General features: G+C 38.8%; 1 protein-coding gene across 1 annotated transcript in view; it reads right to left on the bottom strand.

Moving 5' to 3' along the window:
* Positions 1 to 23,872, bottom strand: part of LOC126175771 (xylosyltransferase oxt) — a 100,783-nt gene that overhangs the window by 64,107 nt on the left and 12,804 nt on the right. Inside the window, exons 5-8 of the mRNA XM_049922741.1 lie at positions 14,582 to 14,742; positions 9,368 to 9,567; positions 4,578 to 4,884; positions 862 to 1,038 (exon numbers count right to left, since the gene is read on the bottom strand). Of these exons, the coding sequence (XP_049778698.1) occupies positions 862 to 1,038; positions 4,578 to 4,884; positions 9,368 to 9,567; positions 14,582 to 14,742 (845 nt within the window). The remainder of the gene's footprint in view (positions 1 to 861; positions 1,039 to 4,577; positions 4,885 to 9,367; positions 9,568 to 14,581; positions 14,743 to 23,872) is intronic.

Genomic DNA, 23,872 nt, shown 5'->3' with positions numbered 1-23,872 from the left:
TAACTTGTTCCTCAGGTAGATTTAACCAACTGGTCTTCCACCTCTGATGTCTTTAAGACTTTTCCTGGGTTCTTTTGTGCACATTTATTTTGTAGCATTTTATTATTATATACATTATTTTCAAAACTTTCTGCAGCACAGATCAGATCAAGCATCAATGACCACATTGTTGGGTAACCTGCACCCAAACAGCAGTGGCAGCAATAAACTAACATCACTGTTGCAAATACAACAACACTAACCAACAGTTGCCATTTATCAAGTCCACATACCTAATCTGGCTATATAACAATATGAGAGAAGGAAAGTTGCTACTCACCATATAGCAGAGATGCTGAGCCGCGATAGGCACAATAAAAAGATTCACACAATCATAGCTTTCGGCCATTAAGGCCTTTGTCAGCAGTGACACACATACACACACGCACACACACACTCACGCAAGCACAACTTGCACACACATCTCCAGTCTCAGAGAGCTGAAACTACACTGCAGTGTGTATGTGTGTCTACTGCTGACAAAGGCCTTAATGGCCGAAAGCTATGATTGTGTGAATCTTTTTACTATACCTATCGCGGGTCAGCATCTCCGCTATATGGTGAGTAGCAACTTTCCTTCTCTCGTACTGTTACACTCCATCCTGGATTTTCCATTGTTTAATAGTGGTTATGTTTTTTAAATATTAAAATTTGCAGTTATTTTGCAAATGTATGGGCACTTTGTTTTTATCATGCTCAGTCACTTAAATTTTTGTTTTTACTAAATAAATGGTTGTTAAAACTACAACAGTAGTGAATAACACATCTCATTTCAAAAAAAGTAAATAGTTAAGCATATACTTCTCAATGTTATAATAATACCTGGAGGCGTGGCCAATCATCAATCCTGAAATCATTGGGACTGCAACCACACCAATCAACAACATGTTTGTACTGACATTTGCATCCCAGTCGCCGTTTCCAGTTGGTCACGTGTAGGTTGTTGTCTACGTACGTGTTGCAAAAACGTGAGTTCCGCAGCACAGTGTGGAAGAAAGTCTGAAACGACAGACTGTGAGGAGCAGCGACCCAATACAAAATATGACATGAGATACTTGCAACTGTAGCACAGATATTTAACAATTCAACCTTGTAGAAGGAATTGTGTGATAAATAGAATATATGAGGAGCATTCAATGAATAATGGAACATATTTTTTTCTGAAAGCAGGGTGGTTTTATTCAGCATTCCAAAACACCACATTATTCCCCATTCTTTTGGCTGCATATCCTGTTTTTCGAAATAATCTCCATTCAATGCAACAGACATATGCCACCAAATTGGAAGTGTCTGTATTCCTGCACGGTACCATTCTACAGGTCAATGTTGGAGTCAACATGCTGCTGCATCAATAACCTGCCCACCACGTGCGTACTGCTTCCCGCCTGGGCCAAACGGATGGAAGTTGGAAGGTCCGAGATCCGGGCTGTAACTCGGGTGTGCAGACTTGTGTGAGGCGCCACATTGTCATGGAGGAGAAGTAGTTTATTTGCATTTTTGTTGCAATGAACATGCTGAAGTCATTTGTTCTATTTCCTGAAAGAAGCACAATGCACTTCCAAGTTGGTCATTGCACCATGAGGGAGGACAACAAATGGAACAACACCATCAGAGTCCCAGAAGGTCATCGCCATGACTTTCCACCTGAGGATGTGGATTTGAACTTTTTCTTTGAGGGAGAGGTGGTGTCATGCCACTCCATGTATTGCCATTCTGTTTCCGCTTCAAAGTCAACCCATATTTCATTGTCCGTGATGATGCTCGACAAAAAATCGTAGTGATCAGTCTTGTAACGTGCAAGCAATTACACACAGATAGCCCTTTGTTGCTCTTTATGGTCTTCTGTTAGATGGTGAGGCATCCAGTGGGCACACGGTTTTGAGTACCCCAACTGGTGGACATGTGTGTCAGCATTACCAACAGAGATGTCCAGCTGTGCAGCAAGGCATTCGTTTGTGATCCATCAATAGCACTGAATGAGAGTTTCCGCAACATTCCAACACTGCAGGAGTGACACCTGTGTGTGGCCGGCCAGCACTCAGAAGATCGGACAGGCTCGGGCGACTTTGTTGGGGTGATGACAGGTGCCTCGCCCAACGACTCAAATGCTTTTGTTCACTGTCAGGTCTCTATAGACATTCTACAAGCGCCTATGAATACCTGGGATGCTCTGTTTGTCTGCAAAAAGAAACTCAATGACAGCTCTCTGCTTGGAATGCACCTCCTTTACTATACAGGGTGAGTCACCTAACGTTACCGCTGGATATATTTCATAAACCACATCAAATACTGATGAACCGATTCCACAGACCGAATGTGAGGAGAGGGACTAGTGTAATTGTTTAATACAAACCATACAAAAATGCACGGAAGTATGTTTTTTAACACAAACCTACATTTTTTTAAATGGAACCACGTTAGTTTTGTTAGCACATCTGAACGTATAAACAAATACGTAATCAGTGCCGTTTGTTGCATTGTAAAATGTTACTTACATCCAGAGATATTGTAACCCAAAGTTGACGCTTGAGTACCACTCCTCCGCTGTTCCATCGTGTGTATCGGAGAGCACTGCAACATGCATCACGTTTCTACAGAATGATCTGCCAACGTTGCTCGAAAATGTCCTACTGGAAACGCGTCGACGTATGTGGTATCAGCATGATGGTGCACCTGCACATTCCGCAATTAACACTAGGCTGACCCTTGATAGGATGTTTGACGGGCGTTTCATAGGATGTGGAGGACGCATAAACTGGCCAGCTCGTTCTCCTGATCTTACACCTCTGGACTTCTTCTGTGGGGTACGTTAAAGGAGAATGTATACCGTGGTGTGCCTACAACCCCAGAGGATATGAAACAACATATTGTGGCAGCCTGTGGCGACATTACACCAGATGTACTGCGGTGTGTACGACATTCATTACGCCAGAGATTACAATTGTGTGCAGCAAATGATGGCCACCAAATTGAACATCTATTGGCCTGACATGTCGGGACATACTCCATTCCACTCCGTAACTGAAAACAGAAACCACGTGTGTACGTGTACCTCACCCCTCATGGTAATGTATATGTGTGTCAGTGAAAAAGACCAATAAAAAGGTGTTAGCATGTGGACGTAATGTGCTGTTCCAGTCTCTTCTGTACATAAGGTCCATCACCGTTCCCTTTGGATCCCTACGTAATTCGGTGCTCTCCGATACACACGATCGAACAGCAGAGGAGTGGTACTCAAGCGTCAATTTTAGGTTACAATATCTCCAGATGTAATTAACATTTTACAATGCAACAAACGGCACTGATTACGTATTTGTTTATACGTTCAGATGTGCTAACAAAACTAACGGGGTTCCATTTTAAAAAAACGTAGGTTTGTGTTAAAAAACATACTTCCGTGCATTTTTGTATTAAACAATTACACTAGCCCCTCTCCTCACGTTCGGTCTGTGGAATCGGTTCTTCAGTATTTGATGTGGTTTACGAAATATATCCAGCGGTAACTTTAGGTGACTCACCCGGTATACATATAGCACCACTATCTATTAGAACTTAACTAGAGGCTGATGCAGGAATATTCCACGATGTCCCACAACAAATTCCGCATTTTTTCAACTGAAATTGGCAGACAAAACATGAAATTGGCTGAGAAAAAACATGTTTGCATTACTTATTGAATGCCCCTCATACTAACAATCAGGGATATTTTGCATCTCTGAGCTGACTAAGATCACAACTGATGATGAATATAGTTGAACAGCTGACCAGTACTCCATTCACGACATGAAATGAGTAGTACTGTTATATATAAAAAGTTGTTAAGATGATTATACTAGTTGTATTGAGGGAGGTATCTGATGGTACAGTACATTGGTAAGCACTGCGCTATCTCCAACAAAAGAAGGTCTAATTGGATGACTATTGCTATTTTATCAAGAATATTTTACTTATTTTAACCACATTCTTCTCTAGGTAAAAAAAAACATGTGTGCTTATGGCCAGGCTATTGAGTGCCCTACACACAAAATCAACATCATTATCTGGTCCTCTTCTTTGTTTCTTGTATCAAAGTCTCTTGTTGCTTCAGGTGAGAGAGCACGCAATAAATGGAGCACATGCTCAATATTATGATGACGAGAGTGGGAACTGACAACGACACTGCCAAGAAAACTGTTTCTGTGTTTCAGGCAAATGTGAGAAATATATTTTAGGATGGGTAGATTAATATTTGAATTACGACTCTAATAATTATAAGTCCACACTGCTTTGTCTCTCTAAATTTTTCTCTGAATCCCTACACAGTTTTCAGTCACAAACACTAATATAGTCTACATCATGACCACTGCAAAGCCTTCTTGCAAAAACACCTACCCTCTGATCTTAATATTAAAAGTAATGTTTCATAACTGGCACTCCCAAATAAATCACTGTATTTTGCCAAGTCTTTTTATCCATCTTAATTCAGTTCATAGCTTTCATTTCAATTTTTGTTTTACAAAATCATTAGTTTCACAGAACAAAAATAGTTTTGTTTTTACCTCAGCAGGCAATAAAGTGTGATGAAATACTACAGCAAGACCACTAAGCAGAGGATCTTCAGTTGATGCATTGCTTGCTACATAGGCCACAAACTGTCGTGACAGAGCAACCCAGTCACTTCCACCATCAACCTGTATTCCCCACGGGAGTCGGCGATCTCCAGTGCGCCACATATGAGCATCACATTCTACAAATGTCTTGTCAAGTCCTTGCTTCTGAATAAAGCGCTGGACTTCACGACCATGAGACTTGACAAAATTGCGACCTTTGTTGGCGGTCAAAAATTCAACCAGTTCTCTGTCTGTCCTGTTGGAAAAAAGACTGATTATATTTAGTTACCAATGGAGGATGAAAGATAGGAACAGCCTAACTTTAAATGTCATATTATAACAGGAATTTACAAAAGAAAATAGATTAGCAACAAGGAACTATGTAAGCCACAGCAGTAATAAACATGAAGCACAAAATACGAAAAAATCAGACATTTATAATCATTTTATTATTGCGATCCCAGATCAGATTAATTTTACATGTTAACAATCAACCTGCAGGTAGATGCGACATGACACTAATGTTTCTTTCTTATTCACTTAGTTAACTAGGGATCGCATGACTAACTGTCTCCCTACTTCTAATCTAATACTTGATCGATACTCCAAATGTATTTCCTGTATGATTGTTTCCTCTCTTCTGATCACATCATTTCTATTTTAAGTTTTGGTTCTCCCAATTTATTCCCAGGCAGGTTGTGCTCATGACTCTTCATAACTCATCACCACCTGCTGCAGGCCCCTTTCTGCTTATGTGAGCCAGTCCATCTGTGTGTGTGTGTGTGTGTGTGTGTGTGTGTGTGTGTGTGTGTGTGTGCACTCCACACTGTCTATCAAGCTTTCCTCATAACATTTCTTTCTTTGACCTGCAGTTCTTATTAAGCCCTTTCTTGTTCACTGTAAAACCATGCTGCTGCATTTAACACTCCTGGTTCTTTGATACCGTAATGGCATTAGATGGTTTTTTTTTTCCTTTTTTAAAAATCATATTAGAATTGTGATCAACTGAAAACATTTATTTTTTATAATTTTATTTTTGTTATTTAGGATTGGAAAGCTTATGGTATAAATATCTCCCAGGGCCCTTTTGTGAGATGTTATTTTGGTAATAAGTGTATTTCCCATTGTAAAAATGAAGTGATTTTTTCCGACTTCACAACTGACAACAGCAGCAATCTCACAACAAACATAAACTGATTGATGTGGCAGTTTATATCCACCTGGTGCAATGTACTACCAGTAGATGTCTGTCACGTTCAGTGGTTGTAAGACACTTCCCAAAAGCTTTGTAAAACCATTAAGTTGGTGGCAAGTATGCTTCCCAAGGCCCACAAAAGACATACCAATTTTGTAGTAAGCCTCTTTTAGAAACTACTTTGGTGTTAAGCAAACTTACCAAGAACCTTTGAAACAAAGTTACTTGGTGGGACGTATTCTTTCCATGGCTCAAAAAGCTATATTTCACAACACAGTTACAGCAGGAGCAGCAGAGTACCACTCCTTGCTAGGAGTGTACAGAAGGGGTACAATGTATTCCCATGAATGCAGTAAAGAAATACAGTTACTGGTAAATATATGCCCCAAGGCCCATGAAACTTTTAAGTCATTTCCGTTTGCAGATGGCTGAAAAAACACTACAGGGTGTCCCACTCAAACCTCCCTGATTTCAAAGACCCAGGTGGTGAGGAGGTGGTGGTGGAGGGGGGAGGGGGGAGGGGGGGGGGAGGGAGGGCGGTGGGGGGGGGGGGAAGGTATATACAATAATGAAAAACGCATCACATTGTAGAGCATCTTGAAGAATTTATTTATTTATCATCAGTACACCTCTACATGTGAACCATTTGTAGCATGAAGAATATCAATCCTATATTCAATTTCTTGCCAAGTTCTTTGTAACATTTCCTCTGTTACTGTTGCAATCGCATTAGCGATATGGTGTCGCAACATAGGAATATCGTCCACTTTGGTTGCATACGAATCCACGAATCCCCACATGGAGAAATCAAGCGGCATAATGTTGAGTGAACGCGGTGGCCAGGCAATGGGTCTTCTGCATCTGATCCAACGAGTGGGAAATTTCCTATACAGGAACTTGCTAACAGCTGCTGACCAATGCGGAGGAGCACCATCTTGTTGAAAAATGATGTTGGGCTGCAAGTCTTGTATCTGAGGGCACACAAACTGCTCCAAAATGTCCAGATACACAGACCCATTCACTGTTTGTTCCGCAAAGAAGAACAGTCCAACAGTCCTGTCGTGCATTAGCCCGCACCAGACGTTTAGTTTAGGGCTGTCACAAACATGTTCAATGACAACATGCATTTTGTGAACCCCAATTGGAACATTATGCCTATTAACCCTTCCTGATAGATGAAAGATTGCCTCATCTGAGAATAAACATCTTTCCAGGAAGCTGGCATCCATATCAATACGCTGCAGCAAATTGTTGATGGCGTGGTTTGTCGTTTGGTGTCAGACATTGCAGAATTTGCACTTTGTAAGCACACATATGAAGACGCTGGTGAACTACACTATGCAATGTTGATCGAGGTACATCAAGTTGCCTAGATGCTTGACAAATTGACTCATGTGGTCTTCTGAGAAATGTTTGTCTGAAGTCCTCCACTGTCTCTTCTGAAACCCCGTAATGTGCACTGCCAGAAGGTTTCAGAACACTTCCTGTTGCCAGAAACTTCCTATACCATTCCTTAATTGTTTTCACATCAGGTGCATCACATTCATACACACGACGATGATTTATTTGCACAGTAATCGGTGATTTTGTTTCTGCAAACCATACTACTGCTTGCATGTGCTGCTGTGGAGTTGCCATTTTCACTTCATGCAACCATGCTGCACTCTGGCGACGATACTTGGCACTTCTGACGTGGGAACATAAATTCTTTGATGCTCTACAATGTGGTGCAGTTTTCATTGTCATATCTACTGTGGTTTTTCTCTCCTGGGTCCTTGAAATCAGGGAGGCTTGAGTGGGACACCCTGTACTTCTCCAAGAGGTTTGGTTCTACCCATCCTGCTATGGATTTGAATTTTCTTGCCCTGTAGATTTTTCACAGTTCTACTTTTAGCTCAAATAGTACTTGTTGAAAGTTATGTATGAACCCAATGTTTTAAAGCCAATTGAGGGCCAAAATTTCTTCTTGTGTTTAAGCTATTTCATTCAGTTAACAGCCAAAGTCAGAAAATGTTGCGAGATTGTGTGCAAAAGAAAGGATCATATTTCTGCAGCCAAGACTGAACAGTTCTTGACCCCATTCTCACTCTTCTTCTTCTTCTTCTTCTTCTTCGTCTTTACATCTGCAGATGATTTTTCCAAGGGTATACTGAAGAACAGGGCAAAGAGGGCATTTCCTTGTAAAGCTCATATTCACGAGGGCTTCTGGAATCTCTCCTCCAAATTTTAGCTTAGAGAGCTTAGGATCTGTTCAAGGATCACATTCATTTGATCACACAAACCAAATTCCTTTAGGTCCTGAACTACTAGAACTAACTATATTAAATTGTAGGCCTTTTTCACATCAATTAACAGATCTCCATAGTTTACTTGATTCTGAATTACATATATTAAAGGACTGATTTTAGAGATAAATATATAGGCGAACTTTTTTGAAGCTGCTTATGTGCTCTTCCAGGTGTTGATCTAGTAACTGTTCTGCTATGAAGAGATACTAATATGCTTTTTTAGGGTATTACCATGAGGGAAGTGCTAGAGTAGTCACTAATATCAATAATGATGTTAGTTATCTTATCAATTAAGTTTCTTCTAATTAGAATGCTTAACTCGCTGTGTTTTCCATAATAGTGAGTTTTCCCTCTCTTGATCTATATGGAACTAGTTATAGCATGCCAATAAAATTATTCTAAGTTTCGTGCAGAGAAAATATTGTTCAGCCCAAGTGAAAACCTTGATGGCTCACTGATGGTCAGGGTCAAGACACAAATGAAATCAATTCTATGATAATTACAGCCAAGGTTAAATTTACCATTTTTCTGGTCTCTTCCTGCAACCACTTTTCCTCTGATACACTACAACTTTACAGGTGAACTATATTTAATTTCTCCTTTTTCAAAGCAAAGAAACATAAACAGCTACATTTTTCCAGCCCTGCATGTGATGCACTCAGGCCACAACATGGGCCAATGTTATGTATGTGTATGTGTCTATGTGCCCTTACAAAGAATGTAAGTTCATAAGCTGAGCTACCAAATTTCACTTCTCGTTTCTACTACATTAAACTTCTTGTTTGTGTCTAAATACAGTTCAGTACCTCCACTATATGAGTAGTTGTTTTTAGTCATTCCACATACAATTTTCCAGTACTGTATTTATTCACATTAAGACCACTTGTGCAAATTTTTTCTTGTGTGTAAATGGTTTTACAGTAGAATCAGTAAAGCTGAAGCTTTGAATAAGCCCGTCAGTTATGCTTGGCTGGCTCAAATGGTAAAGTGCAGCCAACCGAAAGAAAGTGTACAGGTTCAAGTATACTGGTCAAGTCCCAGTTTGACACACAATTTTAACATGTCACATGCAATCAAAAGTCACTGTAATTATTGAAAAATGCATCTTTGTAACCTGAACCTAATAGTGACTTATTAATTGGTAATTTTGTTATCCTAACCTGATGTATCAAGGTACAACAAAGAAGGCTAACTGGGATGTGAATTTCATTTACACAATGTGTTCAAAGAATAAAAAGAGTTATGTACATACTCACTTGACAGGGAAGTCTGATTCACTCAGGTTTATAACAAAATCCCACTTCCAGTCTGAGTCCAGAAGCTCTTTCATTGATGTTAAAAGCATTTGTAGCAATGATGCACCACCCCAGATGGTCGCAAAACGTGTTCGTGAAATCTTCACATTAGGAAAGTTGTGCTCCAGAGTCAATAGCTCTCGGTAAAGATAGTCTTGTCTCTGAAAGAGCAACATGAAGAATTCCATGTTGAGCCATCACAAACAGCTAAACAGGTAAATGACACAAATATCAGCTCTGGAACTATTTTTTGACTATCAGTAGGTACAAAGTATATTCCCAAAACACACAAAAACAACCACAGTGACTACTCCATTGAGACCGGCTTCAAATCTTCTAGCAAACACATCCAACCTTGGCTGACGAGCACCTCCAGCCCATCACACAATGCCTACCATCCTACATAACCAACCACTTTGCGGAAAATCTCAAATCCCATTGTACATCTGACACTCTCCCTAAATCCAAATTTCAACCTAGCCAACTTCAAACTCACCCATGATTACTTCACATCTGAGGACGAAACCCACAAACAAAGTGGGGGATCACTATGTCTATGAAAACCTTTTAAAGGACCACACAAAAGAGGAATTCCTCAATATCTGAAGCTGGTACCTCTGGTTACATGACAACTTTGTGGTCAGGACTCACAGTGAAGACAAACACCTTCACTTCCTGCAAAACTTAACTTATTTCTCCAGTTCAAATACACTTTATCCAATTTCAAATCCCAAGCTACCTTACTTAACACTGACCTCCAACTAATTGAAAAACATATCTAAAGTCCATCAGACTTGAAACCACCCATTAAGCAACAATACCTCTACCTTGACAGCTTCCATCCCTTCCATATCAGATGCTTCCTTACCTACAGCCTAGTCATCTGTGGCAAATGTGAGTGGTTTTCCACCTCTCACCAAACCTACACAAAATCCTTGTCCATCCCTACACAACCCCTGCTCCCATCTCCTTGCCTCATGGTTCATATCCCAGTAACAGACCTAGATACAATAGATACAAGACTTGTCCCATACATCCTCCCACCAGCACCTACTCCAGTCCTGTCAGAAGTACCACCTATCTCATCAAAGACAGAGCTACCTGTGAAACTAGTCATGTGATGCACAAGTTAAGGCGCAACCACTGTGCTGCATTCTACATGGGCCTGACAACCAACACGTTGTCTGTCCACACGAATGTCCACTGACAAACTATGGCCAAGAAACAGCCGGACCACCCAGTTGCTGAGCACACTGCCCAACATGATGTTCTCCATTTCAATGACTGCTTCACATCCTGTGGCATCTGAATCCTTCTCAACAACACCAGCTTCTGTGAATCATGCCGATGATAACTCTCCCTACAATATATATCCTGCATTCTCGTAACCCTCCTGGACTCAGCCTTCATAAATCATTATCCCCTTCCCTGCTCCAATCCCAGCACTATGCTGCCCTCTATTCCACCAACACACCCATAGCCATTTCACTTCTCTTCTTTTCCACAGAACCCTCCCCCCCTCCCTCTTGCCCACCTGCTAACCTCCCAACTGAATCTGGCTGCTCCCACAAGCAGTACTTTACTGCCCAAACCCCTACCATGCTACCCCTCTCCATCCCAGCCTCCTCCTTACCCCCACCACCCAGTTGCTTCTACCATCATGCTTTGTTGCCTGCAGTCTGGCCTTGGCAGCCAGAGACTGCGGTCATGTTTGGCCAAAAGCTTTGTTTGACAGTCTTTTTGTTATGCCTGTCTGTGAGTCAGCATCACCACTATATGATGAGTAGCAACTATCCTTTTCACAATATTATTATTATTATTATTATTATTATTCCAACCTATAGTTTCCATTGTTTATTATGTGGTACGACATTTTCAAACATTTACCCCTATTCTGAGTTTCCTACACCTACATCATACTCACAGTAAAACCTTCCTCCATGGATACAATACATTGACTACAACTACTGCAGCCCCACCACAGGTATGTCATACAACATCAAAGGCACAACAACATGTGAAACCATGTATGCTGTTTGCCAGCTAACATGTATTCACTGCATGGCTTTTTTATTTATTTATAGGAATCACCACCACTAAACTGGGCAAACGTGTCCATGGTCACAAGAACTGTCTGCCATGGAAATACCACACAAACAGACTCAAAAAGGCCTGAGTGCCTACTACACAACACACTCTATTTGAATCATCTGACCCAGAACCAGTTTCTGTGGACTCAGGAGACGGAAACTTGCTTTTCATCATATTCCACACATCCAGCCACCCATCTGAACTTCATCATTCAAAAACCACCCTCTCCCCTTCCCAAACTGATATTTACTTCACTGGCAGCATTTCCTCTTTTTCCCATCCTTTTTTTTTTTTTTCTCTCTCTCTCTCTCTCTCTCCCTCTCTCTCTCACTTACTCATTCACTCACACACTATCTCCTTGTTTTTTGCCCCATCTCCTTTTCTATTTTCCGCTTAGTTCTTAATTGCACTATTCATTCCACTTCTCATTTTTCTTAGTCTCAGCCCATCTTTATTTCACAGTCTGTTGTATCATAACTGGACTGAAGCTGCACAGCACATATCAATATAGTATCTTCAACCTCCTGCCTCTCTGGCATCTCCCTATTCATCTGTCTTCTCCTGGTGCAATACAGGTGTGTCCCTCTCAATCTGGGGTCAAGTGATCTGCCCCTCCATCCCTATGTCCCAAGACCAATCTTTCTGTCTCTAAAATTTCATTGGCTAGGAATAGCTTTTTTCATTTTTAAATATGTTGTTTGGCAGTAAAGGGATATTGCCACCTGAATGTCAAACTGATCAGGTATTCAAAAATGAAAATATTTTTTAAAACACAGGAAAACATGAAGGCAAAATATTTGTAATAATACACAAAAATTTTAAAAAAGGCCTACGACTCAGCTGATCGTGAATCTCTTTTCCACAGTTTAAAGGAACAAGGGCTAGGTAATAAAACCCTAACACTGATTACGGAAACGGTAAGTGATTACAAAATGGCAAGGACAAAAGTTGAGTCAAAATCATTAATTAATCAATCAAGTTATGCAGAAGTAATATTAGAGTAGATTGCCTTAGCTTTAATTTAATTAATTAATCAATCAAGTTATGTAGAAGTAATATTAGAGTAGATTGCCTCAGCTTTGCAGATGATCTGGTAGTTTTAACTAGGGATATTACCACAGGTCAAAAAGAAATTGAAATTCTTACAGAAGTTGCGGAAAAACTAGGACTACAAATACCGTTTGAAGAAATGGTATATATGGCATGCAACAAACAAGTGTAAAAGTTTTTGAAAATGAAATATGGAAAAATAGAAAGGGTTTCTCAGTTTAAATACTTGGGGGAAATCGTACACAAAAACAATCCGGAAGAAGCAACAAACGAAGTTCGCTGCCAAAAAATGACAACTGCATTCAGATTAAGACAAAATATCTATAATAAAAAAATCACTTTCTAAATTCAGTACACTTAGGCATTACAGCACTGTAATCAAATGTGAATATCTTCAGGGAGCAGAAACTTTAATTATAAATAGAAAGAGGGATACTGAAGAAATACAAAAGAAAGAAAGGACAGATTATTAGGAAGATATTTGGCCCCAAAATTACTGATGGAGAAACTTATAGGCTGAAAAGTAACAAGAAAATAGAAGAATATGCAGACAAACATGGTGATATGAGAAAACGAAGACTTAAATTTTATGGGCACATTAAAAGAAACACAGCCACTAGGTTGACAAAATAAATAGTAGATTTCTATGAAAATAGAAGTCCAAACTGAGCCAATTAAATGGATCACTGCAATTAAGGAGGATCCTAAAGAAGCCAGTATAACTCAGGCAGAGGTTACAGCTAGAAAAACATTCACACAAAAGATATGTGATTGGAATGTTGATCAGAGGGAAATTAGAAAACAGACTACAACAATGTGGTCTTATGAAAGAAAGAGACATCATTCCGAAAGGATGAAACAAATTTGGACACAAAGGAAGACCAAAAATCAAAAGCGACAATGATTGATTGTACCTCGCCTGGTCCTATTGGGACCATATGTGAATAACAACAACATACAAATAAATGATAAATTACAGTGAAAATCTCAAAGTAACTGTGGGTAATTCCTGTACAGATCAAAATGTGTATGCCAAAAGCAACATTTCAGTTTAGATTTGATCTGGGGTTTATAATAGGAGATTTAGAGTGCACTCACAATGGACTACAAAAGGCTTCATCATCCACTAGGGCACAAGCAGTGAACATGGTACAACAAAATGAAACAAAAAATTCAACAGCCATGACACTGCAACTGGATCCATTACTGTTGACTCATTCAGGTTAGTAGGAAGACATAAACACTAATCGCCCAAAGCCTCCAGTGTCTAATGATTCAGAACGTAACAAGCTGAGCACCCGAGAAAAAGTTTATAGACTGCGAATAGTACTCTTTGTTATTTTTAGGGAAATTGATTCCCGTATATTCTGAGATCATGTACACCTATAAACTTGGATGTATATCTCATTACATCAAAAGAATTAGCTACCTCCTTACAAACAACTACTGATGAACACAGCTCTTCTACATACTGACAACCATGACTGCGTGCATAAGGTATAGGTGAGATAAATGCTAATAACACCGAATGAGAATGCAGATCTAATCATCATATTATTTTGATGAAATCTTCAAGTTATCAGCCACGGAACAGCGTCATTGGGTAGCAGTGTTTCAATAAATTTCCAGCTCATCAACTTCAGGCACCACAAGAGGTCAAGCACAAAACTCATCATGGCAGTTTCTTAGCTGATAACTGAAGCTCCCAGATTTTTATCATATACTAACTCTTAGCCAGATGCCCCACACACCAATGATTGCACCCTGTGGCACTTGTGTGCAATTTGGTTCATACAGCAATAGCAAAGCACTAAATAGGCATGCAGTCTGGAGACATGTAAAACCCATTTCCTTTGAATGGAATTGTTACTTGAGATCTAATGTTATGACCATGAGGCTATTTCGAGTATCACCGATATTGTCAACAGGAAAATTAATTGTACATTAAATCAAATTTTGTTATGTTACTTAAAGAATAAATCTAAAGGTATAACAAGACTGTTAAATATTTCACAAAATCTTCAGAAGACTTACAGCATCTACATGGATGAAGAAGAAGTGGTCCCTGTGGAATAGCACTTTAAACAATCTGCGTACTTGGCGTAATGCTCGACCATTCAATGTTAGTAGATAGGCTATTCTTACAGGCTGCGTTCCAGATTCAGGTTTAATATTTGGCACTTGAGGCATAAATTCTATAACAAAGAGTATTTACAAATATTCACTTCTCTTTCAAAACTAAAGCGAAAAACATACAGCCATTATAACCAGTTCTATTCAGAACAATTCATTTACAGTTTAATCACTCCACAAAAAATGTTAACTGTTCCACAATTGGCAATTATATAAGCAATAAAACTATTAAACAAAAACAACAAGGCTGGGCTAGGGAAGGAAAAACATATATTCGAGATGGTTCAGACTACGACATACATGCCATGTTAATGGAGTGAAACACATCCACCTTTAACCCAAAAGATACATAGTTGCCAAATATATGACAGCATATAATATGTTTTGGGACAGACCACTACACAAAAAGGAGGGGCACTAAGCAGTATGTAGACACATAGAATAATGAATACATTGTGAAGTTTTCCAGATAAAGCCCTTCTCTCTCTCTCTCTCTCTCTCTCTCTCTCTCTCTGTCTCATATACAGTGTGTCCCATTTATCTCGACCACCTTAAATAACTGTTTGCCCAGATGCAAATTACAAAATGTTTCAAGCAAATGTTCTTTAGCCATCAGGGGGACATCAGTCAGCATGATTGCCTTCATTGTAGCTTTGTTTTTTACAAAGATATGAACAGCAGTATGACTTTTTTCAATGGTACCTTGTAGTTTTTATTCGGTAATTCATTTCCTCTCCTAAAGACCTATTCAAAAATGTATCACAGCGTACCATTCACTGAAACACAATGTTATTAATTACATAACACACCATTGACGTTGATGCTCCCAGCGCTTAGTGCAGGTACTCGGGGTAAGGGAACACATCCACATGCTGACATTGACAGAAGATAAATGTAAACATATGAAGAATGCACACCCTTCATTCCATCAACCATCATCACTTGAAGAATTGTGTAAGTAGTATCTACACCAACAAAGAGAAGGTAGAAACGCTACTCATCTATGCGGAATGTAAGTTAGCAGAATAGTAATTTCAATACTGTTTTCTTATGTACGGGTACATTTAATACAGTAGTTTAGTCCTTTTAAATACTGTTGTGTAGATTAGGCATACAGTAAAGGCTGTCCTTCCTACAAATTACATTGACGTAATGTTTCTTTTATTGTTGTAGTTGTTGAAGGTAGGTGAAATGCTACGCAGGCAGCAGAAATGTACAGAGAGTGATATCCTAACAAGAACCCACCTTCCTGATGGATGTTTTCTCGTTTTGTTGTGACGCTTCAGGAAACGGGAAGTTTCAACCCACGACAACACAATCATCGTAGCACTCGCACAGACGAAGCTGCCGAAGTTACTGTTCTCGCTTCCACTGCTATGAATCCACATGTGAGCAAACGACAGCTTGAACACGAGATTGGCATTCCAAAAACCAATATACATCATATTCTTACACGTTACTGGTTCAATCCTTACCATGTACACCTACATCAAGAATTGCATGGGAATGATTTCCAGAACCGAGTACAGTTCTGTCAGTGGGTACAGCAGCAAATCCATGCCAACCCGAACTTCTTGTCCAATGTTCTATTTACCAATGACTGTTCCTTCTCAAAAAAAGGACAGGTAAATACAAGAAACATGCATTATTGGTCCAGCGACAACCCATGATGGCTTAGACAGGTGGAACATCAGTGTTAATGGAGAGTTAACATCTGGTGTGGGATGCTTGGTACTACAATTACTGGCCCTTATTTCATCAATGGTAGTCTAAACGGCACAGCGTATGTCAACTTCCTCAGATAAATTCTTCCTACTCTTCTGGATGAAGTGCTGCTAAGAACCGGAAGGCTTATGTGGTATCAACACGATGGATGCCCAGCACATAATGCCTTGCGTGCATGTCGTGTTCTGAACCGAATATATCCTGCCAGATGGATTGGTCGAGGGCACCTCCTGATTTAAATCCTCTGGACTTTTTTCTTTGGGGATGCATTAAGACGTTGTCTATCACGATATTCCAACAACTCCACAGGACATGCACGAATGTATCATGCTTGCTTATAATCCTCTTCAGCAGGCAACACTGCAAGCAGTAAATAATTCTTTTATTCAACGAGTGCAGCACTGGTGTCCAGGGTCACCACTCTGAGCACCTTTGAATGTTCTACTTCTGGGCGATGGTACAGGAGAGACAAAATCAATTTTGTGTTATGTTTATACTTGGCTTTCGTTTGTTTTCTGACAACTCCAGCAAGTGGACAAGTTTGTGATTCCGGGCTCAAAGTCAATGTTGTGTTATGTAATTAATAATGTTGTGTTTCAGTGAATGATAAATTATGACACATTTTTAATAGGTCTTTAGGAGAGGAAATGAATTACCAAATAAAAAATAAAGGATGCCATTTAAAAAAGTAATATCACTGTTCATATTTTCGTAAAAAACAAATCTACAACGAAGGCAACCATGCTGATTGATGTCCCCCTGACAGCTAAAGAAAATTTGCTTGAAACAATTTGTAATTTGCATCTGGACAAAGAGAGAGATATATTGGAGAGGGGTGGAGAGCAGAGACACTTCTAGCCCTTACTTTTCAAAATAGGTGTGAGAGGCTGTAACTGCCCTCCTCTCTTTAAAACAAGTATAGGTTAAATGTTGAAACTAATGGGAGACTGTCACTTGGAGTGATGAATGGGTGGCATATAATGAAAAAGAATTAATTAGAAGAGTTTATCTTTAGACTACCAAACTTTAATTGGCCATTAAACATAGTAATTGCAAATTCCCAGAACAGATAGCCCCCAGTTCTACTTTCATTTCCTTATGTCAACAGTAATGTTCGAAGTGCAGGAAAGCTGCTTCAAAAGTCCAACTGCAAGGAACATGCACTAACTCTGGCCATTAGGCATAGGGATACCATGATTACCCAAAGAGCCTGGTACCATGGATAGAACAAGCAAAGTGCGTCCACAGCTTCTGACACTGTGGAAGGCGATTGCCCTTGTACTGCAAAAGGTAAAAGTTGAGGTGATTTCAATCAGGTAGCCTAGCTTAAGTTGGTACCCAAAACCAGATAGTGGCAGACCTTTTCAACAGATTATTTTGAACCCCAACTCATCAAAATATCAGCTGCTCAGATCCCACCTTGAATGACAGTGTCACACCAACATTTGAGCAGTTTTACGTTGTGAGGTGAACTCATCACTGCTTTCCTTGCTACATACAGCACCTCCCAATTCTGGTTAGGCCCTTGTTAATATACTCCTTGGGGTACTAGCTGTAAAACTGGAATGTGTTATTTCAGCACTTTCTGTAAAAGTGTGTGTGTGTGTGTGTGTGTGTATCGGGGGGATGGGGGGCTGACCTCGCACTCCCACATAATATTTTGATTAAATTTATGGGTGCCCTTTCCCTATAACCGGTAGATATCTGTAACATAATGATCACAGTTCTGATCAAACAATTTTCTCAGTGCCCTCACCAACTTATAGCCTTACTGAAATAATTTTGTGTATTTTTCTCTTATAAACATTACTTTTTGCATTAAATAATTGTGGAAGAAAGGAGACAATATCCCTAGTGCACCATGGCAAATAAGAAAATCATTGTAACAAAATAATACAGAACATGAACTGCTCCTGCAAGTAGGCAAAGAAGTCTTGATTGCTTATGCAAGGCACAAGTTATATTCATTGTCGTTTCATTGAGTGTGAATTAATTTCACGATTGTACATTGTGTGTGAATTTCACCGCAAAAATTCCTATAAGCCTATTAAAGCTTTCTCTACCTACTCTCCACTCCCCTTCTCCCTCATGTTACTGTACATTGTCACCCACCAGCACTGTAGCCTGAATGATTGAGGATGCCAAAAGACAACACAGAGAGAGAGAGAGAGAGAGAGAGAGAGAGATCTAAACTTTGTCCAAAAGCCGAGCAATTTATCAGCCTTTCTGCATACTCTTTTATTGCTTAATGCCCCTTCTATATGGTTAGTTGTGACATATTCTGACACACATATTTATCTTAAGTGTCTCTACTTTAGCTCTCATACAAATATATGAAAAGAATCTGCTTATAGTGGCACTGTAAGGCAATAGCAAATTTGCTACATACATTTATATCAGTATTTGCCACTGTTAAATATGAATTTGTTTTACGGAGTACCAATAGAATAAAACATTATCAAGATACAACAACACAAATACACACTTCCTTCCGGGGACACAATGGAAACACTGCTTTGGTAGTGATAACTGTGACAACATACTACATAATTATATTCACATGATTATTCAACAATATCTACATAACACCACCACATTTCTTTGAAATACTTAGAACTAATATGTTCCTTATGTTACATTATTCATACAGCATTATGAGCCAAGCCAAAGCATTGTCAGTGTAGATTAGCTGAGCAATGAGAGACTTGCAATGTGCATCTCTGTTGGTCACAGTCTGTGTGCATGTGTTTCTGCCACAACCCATGCTAGCTTCAGACAGGCATATACTACAGAGACAGAATAACGGAGTTACCAACAATAGTACAATACTGTTTTGCTCAGTTTATGAGTTTACCAAATGTGTGTGAAGGTGCCAGGTAGTATCTAATAATATAATATAGAACTACGTCTACATGTGTTACAACAGAGCTTTTGTCCAAGCCATTCTCTGCACATTCTTTCTCAGAAAAAAGAGGGTTAATTAAACATCGATGGCCAACACCGGAACTACCAAACTTGGTTCGAAAGATCAGTAAATTCAATATACATTTTCAGTGCAATGTGGGTACCAAATGTGACTGATAGCCAATAGCAGAGACCTAAATGCAATGTTTTGCTGGTGTTGTCTGTTGTTTGAAAAGGATAGAAACACTAGTTGGACCAAAAGTGGGTACATGCATTTTGGAAATTTAGTGAAGTCGATAACTGAGCAGAGTGTGTTTGTTAAGCATCAACAATCATCTGTGGCTATAGCTACTCTTGCAGAAAATAAAATGGAAACTGCAGTTGATGACCAGCTTAAAAATGAAATATCTCTATAGGAAGGCAGAACATGTACATCTTAAAAGCTTCATTAATGCAATGCATTTACTACCTGCTTCAATAGCTACATTTGTTAAAGCATTGGTTCTTGGAGAGGGAGGTTGTTTGGTCCCAGACTGAATGCACCAGGCAAATTAACGGCAACAGTCGCAGTGCTAGCCAGTCTGGATGTAATTTTTATGCTGTTTCCCACATCCCACTATGTGAATACTGGGCTGGTACTCCCCCACCACCGTTACACGATTTGCAAATATTTAGAAAACTTTCACTCACTTCCACACGAGTAACACTACATGCAGAAGGAAGAGCATCCAGCCACCCCTTAAATTAACCATGCCAAATCCATTAATAACTATGCTGGTTCTACACTGATGTGACTCAAAGGCACAAGAAAAAGAAAAGAACGCTTTGTGTTTTCTGGGAAAACAACAGCTGACCATCTGAGGATACAATGAAACAACAAATTCTATTAACTAGGAAAATTTGTGAATTGATGTAGTACACTGCAGCATATGTGCTCTTTTAGTGAAGTGCACAGAAATTTCTCCTGTGTTTAAAGAAATTTCAAATGTAATTCAAAATGATATAATACAAGTCAAAGGTGTGACTGTTTTGTCAGCTATATAGCTGGACATTGTGGATGTTGCTTTTGTGGCCATCATGGTTGACGAAACTACATATGGCATTTCTTATCAGAATTCAGAGGTGATGAAAAATTGATTGCACAAACATTTGCTGGGTTGGTAACTATGTCAAGAAATAGGGGTCAGCGGAGTTCAAGCATTAACTAGGGTCACATATCCTGAAGTATTATTTTTTCACTGTTATGATCGTGTACTAAACCTCATTTTGTCTGGAAGCATCAGCCAAATACTGGAGTGTAAAATATTTTTTAGTTCACTTAATGGACTCGCAGTTTTTTCCTAAGCATCTTAAATTTTTGCAATGTCATTTTCCAACATAACGGGATTACTCATTAAGACTGGTAAACACTATACCAGAACACCCTCTCAAGAAACTGATTCGGATACTTTAGCACTTTTAGAAGATTTCAAACTGTTTTTCTCTTGGACACATTCAACAAAATATTTACCTTCACTGATGTGTTATACAACACTCATTAGAACCAAGCAAGTGATATTTTGTACTGTGCACAGAAAATCCAAGAAACTCACTGTGCTATGTGACAACTAAAAAAGTCTTTCAGGAAACTGTGTCTCAAGTAGGACAACCTTCAAAGCAGAAAAGTATCAGTTATAAATTCATTTATTGCAAGGTATTCGATGATCTCCATTTGAATTTATGATTTCAAGATTATCCTAAATTGAAATTTCTAAATTCATTGTCACATGAAAACTACGGACAAATTCCAATCAGTTCCCCGAAAGCGGTTTCCAAAGTCTCTTCAATGCATATGGGAAGTTCTTTGACGCCATTCAATTGGAAAATGAGCCAACTGTAGAACTGAAGAGTTTATAAACAAAACCGTGAGTGAACTTGCACAACTACTGAGTACTAATTCAAATGCTGTGTGCTATGAGGTAAAGAATTAGAAACTGTTTCAACTAAAGTTTCTAAACACCCATATTTTTTGTATTACGCCATAACATTCACTCACTCAAAAAATAAAATTACCATATTGGAAGCTGTACTCCTGCGTACACTAAATGTAGACATAATTTGCATTACTGAACATTGGCTATGAAATGACAAAGTAAAATTAGCCTCAATCTCAGGATCTGCATTACCAAGTCACTGTACCAAAGAGTTCAAATGTGGTGGCTCTGTGAAAGAACAAATAAATCTCTGTGATGTCAATAAACATTATATTGATTCCACTGAAAAAGATTTCAAACTTTCCATTATTAAGTTGCCACAGCTTAGTTTCATAACTACTAAGATACATAGAGCATCAAGTGGAAATTTGCCGGTCTTCCCCTGAGCAAACTAGAGGTTCTGCCGAACAGGATCAGTGCATTAAATATGAAGACAGTGTTCTGTGGTGGCTTCAATAACAATTCTTTAGAATACAGCAGTACTAGAGATGCACTGATAAATATGACCAACACAGTCAATACGATCCCCGCAATACACTGCCCAACAAGATTAACAGAAAGTACAGACTCTGTCAGCTCAGACACAAGATACAAGTAGTACTGAGCATGGGTCATAGCAATCATGAAGCACAGCTGTGGTGTATAGAAATGCCAACAGGTAGTAGCAGCTGCAAAAAAGAAGTTGAAAAATGAATTTTTTCTGAAGATAACATTACAATTTTTAATTTTTGCTGGCTAAGGAAAATTGGGAAAGCATTTGCATTCAGAACAATGTTGATATCATGTACATGTATTTTCAGGATATCTTTCTTTACTATTTTAATGTAGCATTTCCAAAAGGAGTAAAAACTGTAAAACCTTACAACAATAAGGAAAGGGTAACAAAGACATAAAAATTTCCAGTGACAGAAACAGATTTCAGCACTACTGTTGTAAGAAAAAGAAGTTACCCATGAATTTGCAGGTTATTCCAAAGCCTACAAGGGAATTTATGGTGGAGTAGTCAGACAAGCAAAAATTATGTGGAACGACAATTTGATAAGAAATTCATCTAATGAAATGAGACCCATGTGAAGAGTAATAAAGAAAGAAACCTGTAGCTTAGTACAAAAAAAGAGAATGTATCATGAACACTAGAGGGCTCAAAAATGACAGTCCCAAAACCATTCATGACAAACTTCACTAGCTGAAAACCTCATTCACGTGAACTGTAAAGAACCAGTCACAAGTACCTCCAGCAAATCGGTGATCTTGGCTGTTTCTGTGTATATTTATGAAACAAATTCTTATGAAATTATAAGTAAAATTCAGTCATTAATCAATACAATCTCAGGAGGCCTTGATGAAGTAGCTGATTTCATATTAAAAGCATATGCTCACCATGTAGCAAAATTGTTGGCAATTTTCAACCACTCTCTACAAACTGGTGTCTTTCCAAGTATTATCAAAACAGCAGAAGTTTCACCACAGCTAACAAAAAGGTCCTTCTGATATAATATCATACATACTACCAACCTGTGTCAAAGTTAAGCTCCTTCTCAAAAATTCTAGAAAAAACTCTCTTATGACAGGCTTTTAAGAATAAATAAATATTCTTCTCTTACCGTACAACAACATGGTTTTAGAAAGTCAAAATCTACACAGATAGTCATTTTTTAATTCTCAGGCTGTACTTTAAAATCCCCAGATCAACATCAATTAGCTGCAGGTATTTTTCTAGGCCGGTCAAAGGCCTTCGACATTCTGGACCATAACATTTTACTCGAAAAATTAGAAAGACCAGGAGTAAGATGTGTAGCACATAGCTGGTTGTGTTCATACCTAAAAAACTGCAAGCCGAAGATACTGTTTCAAAATGAATACAACACCAAAAATAAAACAATGAATAGTTCCTTCCTTGTTAATGAATTAGCAATAAAATACGGCGTATCACAGGGCTCAATCTTAGGTCCACTACTCTTCTTGATTTATGTGGATGACTTTCTTGAATTTATGAGTCCCCAAAAAACTATCCTATTTGCCGAAGACACCAGCATACTGCTTACTGGATCGAGCCCAATTCGGCAAGACCAAACTCACTGTAAATATTGGAAAACTATGTTGTCAACTATCATTTATTTCCTCCATCTAATCAAATGTCTATTCAAGCATGATTAAAAAATGATCCCATAGAAAATGCGTCCCAAAATTTTTGGGTTTGTGGGATCACCAAGATTTAAAGTGGGGTACACATATAAATAACTTGTCTAGGAAACTCTCATCCATGTGCTATGATCACTAAGAATATTAAAGTCAAGAATAAGCAAAACAACAACCCCAGGCATAGTATGCACATTTTCACTCATGGCTTTGATACGGGATCACCTTCTGCGGACACTCAACTCACAGCATAAAGGTTTTTAGAATGCAAAAAAGAGATCTAAGAATAATTGTGGTCTAAAAAATGTGGAGTTCTGTAAATCTCATTTTACTGAGTTTGGTGTTCTAAATGTTTCAAGTTTATTCATCTATGAAACTATCTTTAGAACAACAGCACATCAGCAGAGCATAATTAACATTGGTATAGTACTACACAATAAGATACCAGACG

This window comes from Schistocerca cancellata, chromosome 3, assembly GCF_023864275.1.
Source record: "Schistocerca cancellata isolate TAMUIC-IGC-003103 chromosome 3, iqSchCanc2.1, whole genome shotgun sequence".
Classification (NCBI taxonomy): domain Eukaryota; kingdom Metazoa; phylum Arthropoda; class Insecta; order Orthoptera; family Acrididae; genus Schistocerca; species Schistocerca cancellata.
This window is presented reverse-complemented; position numbering and strand designations above follow the sequence as displayed.